The 13,161-nt window shown below is 28.6% G+C and overlaps 1 protein-coding gene across 2 annotated transcripts; it reads left to right on the top strand.

Moving 5' to 3' along the window:
• Positions 1 to 1,098: 1,098 nt before the first annotated feature.
• Positions 1,099 to 7,773, top strand: LOC137826632 (rRNA processing protein-like protein). Of its 2 annotated transcripts, XM_068632686.2 has the most exons (15): positions 1,133 to 1,220; positions 1,439 to 1,642; positions 2,201 to 2,286; positions 2,384 to 2,565; positions 3,157 to 3,229; positions 3,358 to 3,432; positions 3,522 to 3,632; positions 3,834 to 3,876; positions 4,631 to 4,724; positions 4,966 to 5,068; positions 5,148 to 5,243; positions 5,364 to 5,396; positions 6,196 to 6,295; positions 7,178 to 7,262; positions 7,346 to 7,773. In XM_068632686.2, the coding sequence occupies exons 3-15, from the start codon at positions 2,209 to 2,211 to the stop codon at positions 7,473 to 7,475; spliced, it is 1,203 nt and encodes a 400-aa protein (XP_068488787.1). In that variant the 5' UTR covers positions 1,133 to 1,220; positions 1,439 to 1,642; positions 2,201 to 2,208; the 3' UTR covers positions 7,476 to 7,773. The 2 variants fall into 2 exon arrangements, with proteins under 2 accessions (XP_068488785.1, XP_068488787.1); XM_068632684.2 differs by lacking the exon at positions 1,439 to 1,642 and having other exon boundaries at positions 1,099 to 1,220.
• The last annotated feature ends 5,388 nt before the right edge of the window (positions 7,774 to 13,161 follow it).

The following is a 13,161-nucleotide window of genomic DNA, read 5'->3' as shown; positions in this document are numbered from 1 at the left end:
TTTCTTAATCTTGTTTCTTCAATGTAATTTTTTTTTTCTTTTCTAAAGATGATATATATATATATATATATATATATATATATATATATATATATCTTTTTTGCTTTTAAAGAGATAAAATACGGTGTTTTTTAAGAAAAAAAAATCATATTTCATTTGTTATATTACTTAACTTTTAAATGGAAAACAAATTATTTGTTTTATACAGTAATTTATAATAAAAAAATACAATATACTTTTTTCTTCATTTTTTAAATTTCTTTTATTATTTTTCTAATATCAGCTCAACTCAAATGTTAATTTGTTTTCTAACTACATTAAAATATAATAATTTTAAATTAATATTAATATCAGTATTCATTAAATTTATGTTATTATTAATATAATTCCATATTATTACCTATTTAAATTTGGAGCAAATTTCATCCACATTAACATTTTATATTGTAATGCAATAATTTTTAGATGTATTCTTAAGTACTACAAAATATGCTAAAATATAATAAATTTCCAAATTGGTATACATTAAATTTACCATAATGTTAATCTAATATAATTTATTTTATTTTTCTTATTAAAGTTTTGAACATATTCAACAACATTAACATTCTATATTTATACCACGAGATATAAATATATTTTTAATTTTAGTTATTTAGTTTTGAAATGTTTCTCTTTACAATGTGTTAATATTTTAGTTTAAAAATACATTGATAGAGTGATATACATTTAAATATATTTTTAGCATTTTAGGATTCTATTTACAACAATTTTCTTAAATATTTAAAAATAATTATACAATTGATTTTTGTTTAATATATTAAGTTCTTATAATAAGGAAAATAATACATGTGGATTTTTTGTGCAAAGTTGTTGGAAAATACATAGTTTCTGTTTTTTCAATTATTGATTATAAACGTTTCATATTTTTTAATTTGTTATGTTTAATTAATTAAATTTAATCTAAGCAATATTTACAAAATGTTACTGTTTTTAATTTTATATTTAGTAATTTGTTTTTCATTGAATTAAATATTTTAAAATGACCTCAAGAGATTTTTTTTAATTAGACTTTTCTTTTTTATTTCATGATAAAAGATACCAATTTGATTTGTTATTTTAATCCCTGTGAGCTAAAACCCTACACCCTCACCACCGCATCTCAAGGACACAACTGAAGAACAAAGCCGCAACCTCACCTCATCACGGTGTTCTATTCGGTAATGAATCTCACTATTTAGTTGCTATGTATGTTGATTTTGGATTTATAGCACACTTTCAATTGATTTCACTGAATTTCACTCTCAATTTCTTAACAAACCCTAAACACACTTCATATAGTTTTCTGTTCGTTTGCTTGCAAATTTGCAACACCAACTCCAGTTTGTAAGCGTGACTTAGTGTTTCCTTCATCTACTGGTTCCTCCCATCCCTGCAGCCCACAAAAACCCTAAAAATAAAATTGGACATATGAGAAATCCTAGAAGTAAATTTGGAAAACGTGGGAGTGAGAGAAGAGCGTGACTGCCATGTACCAGGCCGTCACCGTGCTGCCGCGCCACCACAACACCATCAGCAGCGCCGCGCGAGAACCACCCCTGTGAGGAGGTCGTGAGAGCAGGCGCTGCTGTGAGTAATGCCGGTGAGTTACTCCGCAGCGCGAGTACCAACTTGGGGGTATTTCCCCCCATTATCTTAGATGTAGAAATAGAACTAGGAAAACATGAATTGAATATTTGTTTTAGATTGGATTGACCACTACTAATTTCACAGACTTGAACATTTTTATAAGTGATTTTATGCATTTTTCTATGGGTAATAATTTTTATAAACTTCAAAGTTATTTTTTGCTGATATTGCAGTGGGCTAAGCAATTTCTTTCAGGGTGATGGTTGGGGAATGTAATGTTTATTAGAAAGTGGAACATTCACTTGATTAATTGTATTTCTATAAAATCTATTTTCAGCTTGTAATTAGGATATAACATTTTGATTACCATATTTGAATTTATGTCTTGATTCTTGTCTATATTATGTAATGACTGTATAGTACTGGTTTACTGCTAATTCAGGTGCTTGATCAGGGCTTCACATGGCCAACTACCTGTTTATTCTTCATTGGCACCTGTGACTGTAGTTAATTAATTAATACTTTTTAGGTAGATATATAATGTGCTATTTTTGTTTAAAAATAAATTTAGGTGTGAAAATGGCCGCCAAAAAATCTAGAAAAAGAGGAAAAAGTGAGAGTGATTCAGATGATTACAATACTAAGGAGTATGAAGAGGTATGAATTGCTGCAAAGTTTTAAATTTATTAGTTTGTTATATAACCTTAATGAGTTTCTTATGAATTTTTATTTAAGAGTTGTTTTCCTAGTGTAGGTGGAGAATGATTATGATGACGATGGTGAGGAGGATGATTTTGATGATGATGGTGAAGACGAGGAAGATGAACTTAAGGTAACAGATGATGAGGATGATGGGACAGGAGAGCATAGTGAATGGAAGAATGATGAGATGGAACAGCTTGAGAAAGAATATAGAGATCTTCATCATCAGGAGCTGTGAGATTCCATTTAACATTTGATATACATTTAGTTTAAAATAGATGGTACTTAATCTTTATTCCTATATTGAACATTTTGGAATTGTCACTAACAAGTTTCAATGAAGTCTTCGTTTTGGGTATACTGTACTTGTTTTGCTAGTGCTAGTTGTTAAATGAGGATAAATTTTATTGTGTAAAAGAAGATTTGGAGTCATATTTCTAACCGTTATTGATGTCAATGTGCTTAGCAAAATACTTGATTTATTTATATCTTATTGATTCCCCTATAATTTCTTTACAGTATTTGTTTGAATAGATTTGAACAGCTGATTTATGCCGTATTGTTTCATTAATTGACAAATTTGAATTACTGTAATTTAGTCATCTACCGGGCAAAGTTTTTTTGTATAGCTATAGCCAAAGTTTCCTTGTATAATGTTAAAGTTTCTTATTAAATGGACTGTATTGATGTTGAGAGAAATGCAGTCAATTTAATTAGTTCCTTCTATGAATTACTTGAGTTATAGTGAACCTGTTTTATTATTTTCCTTCATCTTTAAGATTGTGTGGATTCTGAAATATCTCAAGTTTAACTTGCTACCTTTAGAGATACTTTGAAGAACTTGAAGCATCATAAGGATGAAGACCTTCTTAAGGGTCAAGCTGTGAAAAGCCAAAAGGTATAGTTTTTTGTTTCAGTATAGTGCAAGCAATTGTCTTCGGTTATGTTTTCTCCATAGATTTAATATTTGTGTCTTCTTTTGTAATAATATGTAGTAAGATAACCATAAATTTGTTTCACCTGAAGGCCCTCTGGTACAAAATTCTTGAGCTCAGGTTCTTACTTCAGAAGCCATTCTCAAGTTCAAATAGGTTACCACAGGTATTTTCCTACTACTGTTTTAATGTGCCTTGCTATTTTATCTTACCTGAATGTTGTGGCTAAACTTGGTAGAATTAAATTATGTGCAGGAACCAATCAAGTCTTCATTCTGTGAAGCAGATGAGGCAGTTAAAGTAGCATATTCAGATTTGATGACTTCGTCCAAGGAGACTTTAGATTCTATATTGGAACTGCAACAGGTGGGTTTTTTGGCTGAAATTTTAAATAAAAAGAATGAGATATTTTTCTCATACCTGTATCATATACGTTTTAGGGGACAAGACTTGTTTATGTTGGATGTTTCCTTTCTATATTTCACCAACTTTCATGAAGTTATATATTTATATAAAATAATTAATATTACCACTGATTTCATAGTCACTGTTTTTTTTTTGCTCCAGGCTCTCTCTGCTAGGAATCCTTCAATTACCCAAGCCACAGTTGGTAACTTGTTTCTCTATTGTTCTTGTTTCCCTTTCTAGTTTTTTTTATATGATTTAGCTGTCTTCTTATCTTTGTGTTTGATTGATACCTTGTTTACTTTAATGCTTGTTGACATATGGAGTTGCTTTACGCATTATAACATTCCTTTTAAGAAATGGTAAATTTATTGTTGCATTTGTTTTAGGAAAATGGATTTTATTCAAGAATTTTTGTTTTCTCCTTTTTTGATGTCCCTATTATATGGACCATGCTTTACTTTCATTTTAGTAATATGTGGGACGTACTCAAAGCATATAGCTTTAGACTTTCGTGAAATGTTTGTGACTAGGTTCATATTATCTTTCACCAATCTTATTAATGAAATTGAACACATTTGTGAATAAAAAAAAAATAGTCATGAAGCTGAAAATGGTTGGAAGAATTGAATGAAGGAAAAAGTTAGAAGTCAGACTGATTATCATCTGAAGTTGATAAGTTTTTGGTGGGAAAGAAGTATATGTGTGGAAGAGTTATCTATGTACTTCTTTACAGATATAGGTAGGAAAGTGTTCCATTTCTTGTATTGCTAAAGTTTTGTTTTACTATGATGCTCATTCGTGTACCTCTTGTATAAGTTTACAGGTTCACTGGAAAAGTCTCGATTTATGTTCTTAATTAATGTTAATATCCTAATATTACTTCAATATTTGTTGCATGTTTGCTTGAACCTTGAATATTTTTTCTGAGTAACGAATTTTTCACTCTCCACTTGAAGGTTCAGAAGGGTTATCAAAAGATTTAGATGTTTCTAAGCATTTGAATGACAATCTCGATCAGGAATGGTCACAAATTTCACAGATGCACAAGAGGTATTTTTATGGTGTTCTAAATGCAGTAGTATTCTGTTACGCATTCATTTTCTCTATCAAGGTGTTGCAGCATTGAGGCTTCTATTTGTTTTGTGAACCTTTTCTTTTTATCAACTATGCTCGAAACAAAACTTCTCAAGTTATACTTGATTTTGCACTTCATATACATTTCTATCTTAAATATGTTGTGCTGTGTTTGATTCTTTATGCATTTAATGCTATTTATGTTTGTGTCTTGCAGTATAGCATCTTTCAGAGACAAGTCAATCAACAAATGGCAGCGAATGACACAAGTGACAACTGGTGCTGCTGCCATTAAGGGAAAATTGCATGCTTTTAATCAGGTCAGGTTCTTTAACTGGTGTTGGGATTTTTCTTTTTTGTGATGGATGGGTGTTTACTCCTAATTTTACCCCATCATAGGATATTAGCAATCAAGTCTCTGCTTATATGAGAGATCCCAGTAGAGTGATCAAGCAGATGCAGCTGAGAAGATCAGATGTGAATATATTTGGATATGTAAGTCATTCTCTTAATCTTTAGTTGGTTTAAGTTGTGTTTTTCCATATTAGGTTAGGCATAAGGAGTTTGTTAAATTAAAAAGCTGATTAATATATCTGTCATTGACTGCTACTCCAGGTTCCAGAGGTTGACGATAAACCTAAAGAAGTGGTAAGCCTTGTAAAGTCCTAATTTCCTTGTTATGTTTTCTTAGTAATTTATGATTTATGTGCAGGATGTTCAAAATTTAATATCTTTTGGAGGTTATAGTATGCTGCTTAGCTGTGGGTCTAGAAACGTCCCTTTTTTTTAACATTTTTTTTTTTGTTTTATGATCAATAGGTCCAGTGATAAAAAAAAATTAATTGCTAGAAATTACACTACTAATAGAGACATGTTATACATACCAAAGTGAGAATTAGGTTTTCCAACTGCTTTAGAGTTAGCTCACTTTGTAAATTTCACTCAATTGGAATTTGTTGAGATCAGGTGAGAGCCCATGCAGGATTATAGGATGGTAGTGTGAATTAGGTTTTTCAACTGCTTTAGAGTTACCTCACTTTGTAAATTTCACTCAATTGGAATTGGTCGAGATCAGGTGAGAGCCCATGCAGGATTATGGGATGGTAGTGTGTGATTGACAACCTTCAAGGAAATGCAGAAATGTATAGATGACCTCTGAGTGAGGACTTACTCCATAAAAATGAGGGAAAGAATAGAATTTTAAAATAAAAAGAGAAGAGGAAAGTCCCTTTTGATTTTATTTTTTCATTTCTGAATATCCACCAATACATCATATGAATGCAAAACATGTAACTGAATAACCGAATTTGCTAGCTGTTTGGTTCTCTATTATCCTCATATCTATCTCATCTGTTAGATGTATGTGCTGTGCTTGTGTGTGCATGAGTTTTGTAGGATCTTACAAGATGTACAATCTTAACTTTCCTTCCTGGTCATTGCTCTGCAGGAGACACCTACTGCTGGTGATCCTGAACTTCTGGATGACTCTGAATTTTACCAGCAATTATTGAAAGAGTTTTTTGAGACAGTTGATCCTTCATCATCTGGTAGAGAATTTTATTTTGTCTAATTTTTTATAACAATATTTCTATGTCAAATACAATTTTTGGATATTTATGGCTTTTAATTTTTGTGCTTACAATCATACTGTCACAATGATACACAAGATGTTCTTGCATTTTTGAATTACATTTTTAATTGCATACAAGCTTTTGAAAGGCACCCACCAACCACCTTTAACATGCATAAATGACTAAATTTGGGTTTAGCTTAGCATTACTGACCAATATGACGGTTTTGAATTTTAACTCTGTTAGGTCTAGATTTTGCATTAGTACCAAAGGAGTAGCTAGTATTAACATTTTTCTTCAACAAATAAAATGTGAAGTATTCACAATGCTTGCCGCTTATGAAAATTATGCCATCTTTGCCAAACTTAGGAGTACAGGATTTTGAAAAGCACACACCACCTCTAACATGCACAGATGACTACATTTGAGTTTTGCTTAGCAGGACTGACCAGCATGACTTTTCTGAATTTTAACTTTCTATTAGGTCTAGATTTTGCAGTAGTACCAAAGGAGTAGCTACTATTAACATTTCCCTTCAACAAATAAAATGTGAAGGATTCACAAATGCTTGCCGCTTCTGAAAATTATGCCATCTTTGTCAAGCTTACGATGATAATGAGAAAAATGCCAACTTTTATTTTTGAATAATCAGATAATTGAAAACAAGGGTTTTAGAATTTTCTGGTTGTTCACCTTTGTACAATTCCCTCAACAGTGACTTCAAAATTTCAGAGGCTGGAATTTAAACATGTTGCATTTTCTCACCGTCGTTCAATTATCTGCTCCTAAAATAAGACTTAACTGTGCTTTCTTTAAGTGTGTAATTTCATTTCATTTTCTATTGTTTTATTTGTGCAGAAAAAGCATTTTATGCTTTGAAGAGAATGCATCCCAAGAAAAGAAAAGTTGTTGATCGTCGTGCCTCAAAAAGTCGCAAGATAAGGTATTGAAAGATGTCATTTAACCGTAATATATATATCTTGCAGTCGTTTATGAACTGAACAATTTTTGAATGATTTGGTGAAGGTATAATGTTCATGAAAAGATAGTAAATTTTATGGCCCCACTACCTGCCAATATTCCTCCTATGGCTCCGAAGTTATTCGAAAATCTGTTTGGAACGAGGACACAAAGATCATCTGCCGCAGCCTCATAAATCATTATCATGGTTGTCAGACAGAAATATTGGCATCCCAGTTTTGCCCTTAACATGTTGTACACTAATTTGTCTCCTATATTATGTTTATTATTCGATGAATTTCATTATTTTTTTTCCTTCATGAGACAATGTAAATCTCTTCAGATGCCTTGTTTCTGGGTATTCCTATCAATTTCTTGGACTGCTTTCCATTCATTTTGGATTGAGCCTTTTGGAATGTAAAATTAGAATTGGAAAAAGTTAAAGTCTAACTCTTGTATTTGCCTGTTATTATTGAGAAATGACTATTCTTATACTGGCTTTCTTGTTTGGAGTGTGAAGAAAACCAATTCCATGGTGATCTAACTTCTGGGTCAATTTGATCTTACTTTAAGTTACACTTTTAAGTGTGCAATTAAGAATACGATTATATAATCCAAAATATATTTTTGGATTAAAAATTACACAATTTGAATATGTATTTTATATTGTATAATTCAAAAATATATTATAGGTTGTATAATATAAAAATGTATTACATAATCAATTTAGATTTTTTCAATTCTTTATTAAGTATAAGAAGAAATTATAGACACAAGATTTTTTTTTTGTAGGTGACAAGAAAAGGAAACTTCGTAAATTAGCCTTATGGCTAGAGACTGTTTCTTCTTGCACTTCTATATCTTCTTCTATCACCTCCATACACAATATGAAAATATATTTTTATCTTTTTTGTCACTTTCATAAACTAGTTTATGGATTATGTAATCCGGAACAAATTTGAAAAAAGGTTTCTGCATTACATAATTCGGAGTCTAAATAAGACTTCCAGATTATGTAATCCGAAAAGTAATAATGTGTCTGAAAAAAGGTTTATGGATTACATAATCCGGAAGCTAATATAAATTTGAAAAATGATTTTCGAATTATGTAATCTGAAATATTATAGCGGGGTATTTTTGGAAATTCAAAAATATATGGAGGTGAGAGAAGAAGGTATAGAGGTGCAGGAAGAAACAGTCCTGACTAGATAAGTTTTAGAGCCCGTTTAGATATTTTAGTTATAGTTAAAAAAAAACAAAAATTATTGAATGTCGGTACTATTAGTTCAAAGGCTATTTTTTGTTTCCATAAAATTTATGAATAAATATATATACATGTTAAAATAATTTTATTAAAACCTGACACAATCTTTATAAGGCAAATTCTTCCTACATCCAACCTTTTTAACCTGTACCCTACACACTTTAAGAAGGCAAATTCTTTCTACATCCAACATTTTTAACCTGAACCCTACACACTTTTAAAGTTCTAAAATTATCTTCTATTCCAAAAATAAAAATTCAGAATTAAAAAAAAATACATTCTACAAAAATAAATACGGAATAGATTATAGTGTTGCGGAAATGAAAATTCGAAGTAGAATTTAAAAATTAAAATCTGATTGTGAAAAAACAATTTAAGAATGAAAAATTATATTATGAAAAAAAATCTGAAAACGTATTTTTATCCACTAGAATGTATTTTTATCTACACCTTTTTTTTTTTTTCACTTCACATAAAAATTGGGGTACATGTTCAAATTTGATAAGTTGAAGAAAGTAATTGTCTCTTTTTAACCTTACCTTGGGGCTTGTGAATGAGAGTTGGATGACCGTGACAATCCACTTAAAAGGTTATTAAAAGTTTAACCATTGAGATATAAGACAAATTTTTCCCCACCTCAATACTTTCTTCTATACTCCTATATATATTTTTAATTTAAACATTATCTTAGTACGGTGAAAATACATAACATCTTTTTCTTTTTTTCATTATTTTCAAGTGATAGTGGTAGTTGGTGATAGAACGTTAATGGTTAAGATAAGTTTCATGATATTTTTACTAAAGGTATTATCTTTTTATTTGTTTATTCTTTTTCATTTTTTTTGAAAACAACAATACCCAGAAAAATATATAAAAATGGAGTACAAAACTCAAATAAATTTATCTTTACGTTAAATACAACGAATTTTTTATCAATTTTCTCAAATACAATGTTGAAATCAATAATTTCTTTCAGTGAAAAAAAACCAAACTAAATTAAAAAAAACACATAATTGTCGTTATTTATTTAATATGATGACGATTCTAATATGTCATCCAACATTTCTTATGAGATAATTATACACAACGCTTACAATATTTTTTACTAAATGACGACTATCTGAAAAATAACTGCAGTCTTTGTTATTAGTATTAATAACAGTTCAAATTGTTGTAATGCTAATTAATTAATCTCTATTCTTTAGGCTTAGTTTCACCACTTGTCATATTTTAAAGGTTTTTTTTCCTAAGGATTGACCACAAATATAAATATAATTAGGCGAAATGACCAACCTTTCGGCATCTCTGTTGGCCATATCTCCTGTTGAAACCTCAGATATTTATTTTTTAATTAATTCAAAACTCAATTTTTTTTTTTTTGTAGTTTTAGGGAATCTTAAATTTTGCTGTGATTTATAAATAGTGAATGAAACGCAAAATCTATTTACGAAACATTTGAAGCTATTAAATTGAACTCAACGTCTAATTAAATTACTTAAAATAATAGTAAAAACGATGTCATTGAATAATAAAGTATATGGACAATAATAAAAACGGATTTAATAAATTGGATTTTGAACTGATTGAGTGCAGTTATAAATGCAGAAAAAAACCTACGTTTTATACTTCATGAGATTATAAACCACCTCACATAATAAATTTATTTATTATTTCTTATAATAATCACCTTAAAAACATTCTAACAATTATTTAAATAACAACATACAATTTTGGTCCATAACCACATATATTTAAAAAATCTTTTTGCCACAAAATGTACTTTTCTTCAGTTTTTTTTTTTAAATATTATTTTATAATTTTTTTAAAAATTTCTCCATCTTCTCACATAAGTCCATATTTAAAAAAAAAGATTTATTCTTTTATTTTTAATATAATTTGGAGCAAATTACTAGTGGATTTTCATTATATCATAACTCTTTTTTTTTTTTTCAAATTACACCTTCTGATCATCACTAGATTTGTTTTGTGTATTCTAAGACTGAAACTAATCAAAATCTATCACGTCATGCACGTAAAAGTGAATAAATAATGTTTAGACGCAACCATTGTTGATTGGTCGAATTAAACTTCCATGAACTTTTCAAATGGAAGTATACCAAGAGCAATTAATATAAAAGAAGCAGTATCTTGGGGTCCAAGATATTGGTTCTTCTTACTATATGGTCAATTTGGGGTCAATGGGAAAGTGAGAAAAATTAGGCCAAATGAATGTCACAATCAAGAAACTTTTGAATGGTTGGAGAGAAAAATTAGGCCAAAGGAAGAACATGACAAATAAACATTCAGACTAGTTACAAGAGGCAGGTAAAAGTCTTTGTATATTATTTTTGAGATCCAATATAGATTTATGTAACACAATCCAACAATTAACAATCAATATAACTTTTAAAGTTGGAGATACCACGACGTGTTTAAATTTTATTTTATAAATCGATTTTACGAGATAAGTTAGGTTTAAAGTTCATTCTTAATATGATATAAGAGTCATTTTCGAGTTTATCCTGACAAGTATTTGTTGGATTTATCAGACCACCTGTTATCGAGCCGTTATCAGACCGTCTATAATATGCTATCCCAAACGGGTTGTCTCTTTCAACGTTGCAGATCCACACAGACTAAAAATTAAAACATTTCGTAGTATATAAGTGAGTGCAAACCTTATTTTATAAGTGGTTTTATGAAGTTGAATTAAACTTAAAATCTACTTCTTAATATTTAATCATGTTACATTTAATTTTAAAATAAAACTACAATTTCAATTTATTTATATGTTTTATCCTTTAATAGCATCTTTGGATTCACACAGAAAAACTGTGTTCTCCCTTTCCCTTTATGATATTCTTGGTTAGAATATTAGTATAATATTTGTTGTTCTATTTTTTAATTATATTTTCAAATTATTAATAATTATTTTCTTTTAAAAAATTGATTCGTAATTTTTAATCACGACTTTTTGCCAGATGTGATTTCTAATTATAGATTTCTAAAAATGTTGATTTCTAATTGTCATTGAAAAATTATTCTCTTATGTTCTAAGCATGAAAAGATCCACTTTTTAAAAATGCCACGTCACTCTCCTGTTATGAGCCGCCGCATATATATAAATAAATAAATAAATCATTAATGGGAACATGAATGTCTAACACGCAATGTTTGTAATTGGGCAATTAAAATAAAAGTATGATTTTATTAAAAGTGTTACTAACTTCTTATTTTGTTCTTTACCTTTCTTGTTTATTAATTTCCATAATATTTATTAAGTATAAAAATCGTATTGCAGAAAAGAGTATAAATAATTCAACAATATGAATATTGGGTAGCCAAATTTCAATAGAAAAAACTCAAATATCAATAATTTATGTTATAAATATTTATTTTGGGATTAAAATAAATTTATTGATTAATGTGAATTTAGGATGAGACATATTTTAATAAAAGAATAAAACTTATCGAAACCGTCTTGAACTTTAACACGTCACGATAAAAAGAAAAAATATTTATAAAAAATTGTGACATATGAAAAGTAAAAGCTAATGTATGGTCAACTTAGAGGTTAGTAAGAGTGAGACTATAAATATATTTAAACTGAGAGACACTTTAAATTCAAATAAAATATGTCTTTTAATTAACAATTAGATGGTTATCAATGACAGCCTATCCTCCAATACCAAACTATAATATTTAAGAATTCCACCATAAAAATTCACAAACAATATTTAGGTGCTGTAACATGCTATGAACAAAAAAAAAAGATTATTCGTATAGATTCAGTGAATTAAGCTATGATTCTACTACAGTGTCACCATCCAGCTCTACCTTAGAATTATTTTCAATAATCTTTTGCATTATTTTAAGATCTTGAATTGAAGGGTTCATGAGTTTAAAACATCTCCACAAACACACACTAATTAAGTAAATTTACGAAATCTTATAAGTTTGAGTATGGTTTTATTAGTTTATATATCACTACAAGAAAATCATGAAATAGAAACCAATTTGTAGAAACCAAAATAATTAGTTGCAATAGTAACTAAATTATAGACCATTTTATAAATTAAAAAAAATTGGTTTCTAAATTAGTTTATATTATTTTCTATTATTGTTAAATAGTTTCTAAATTGGTATCTAATTAGCCACCAAGGTTTTTGCTACCAAATTTAGAAACTAAATAATTGGTAGTTAAAATCTTAGTGGCTAATTAGACACTAATTTAGAAACTATTTAACAATAATAGAAAGTAATAGAAACTAATTTAGAAACTATTTAACAATAATAGAAAATAATAGAAACTAATTTAGAAACTATTTTTTTTAGTTTCTAAAATGGTCTCTACTTTAGTTCCTATTGTAACTAATAATTTTGGTCTCTAAAAATGAGTTTCTATTTCATAATTTTCTTGTAGTGTATATCTTAATCTGGTATGATTTTTACAATTTTTTTTTTCAAAATGTTGTTTATTTAATTTTTTACTATTAGATTTTCAAAGAAACTCTATTTTTAATATTAAATGAGTTGTCTGTTACTCTCCTCTTATTATTTTTTATTAATAAATAGGAGTATCAATTATTAATTCATATACAAAATTTATTCAATTAAG

The sequence above is a fragment of the Phaseolus vulgaris genome, chromosome 8, assembly GCF_051622355.1.
Source record: "Phaseolus vulgaris cultivar YP4 chromosome 8, ASM5162235v1, whole genome shotgun sequence".
NCBI classification, from domain to species: Eukaryota; Viridiplantae; Streptophyta; class Magnoliopsida; order Fabales; family Fabaceae; genus Phaseolus; species Phaseolus vulgaris.
The sequence above is the reverse complement of the archived record's forward strand: the minus strand, read 5'-3'. Positions and strand labels throughout refer to the sequence as shown.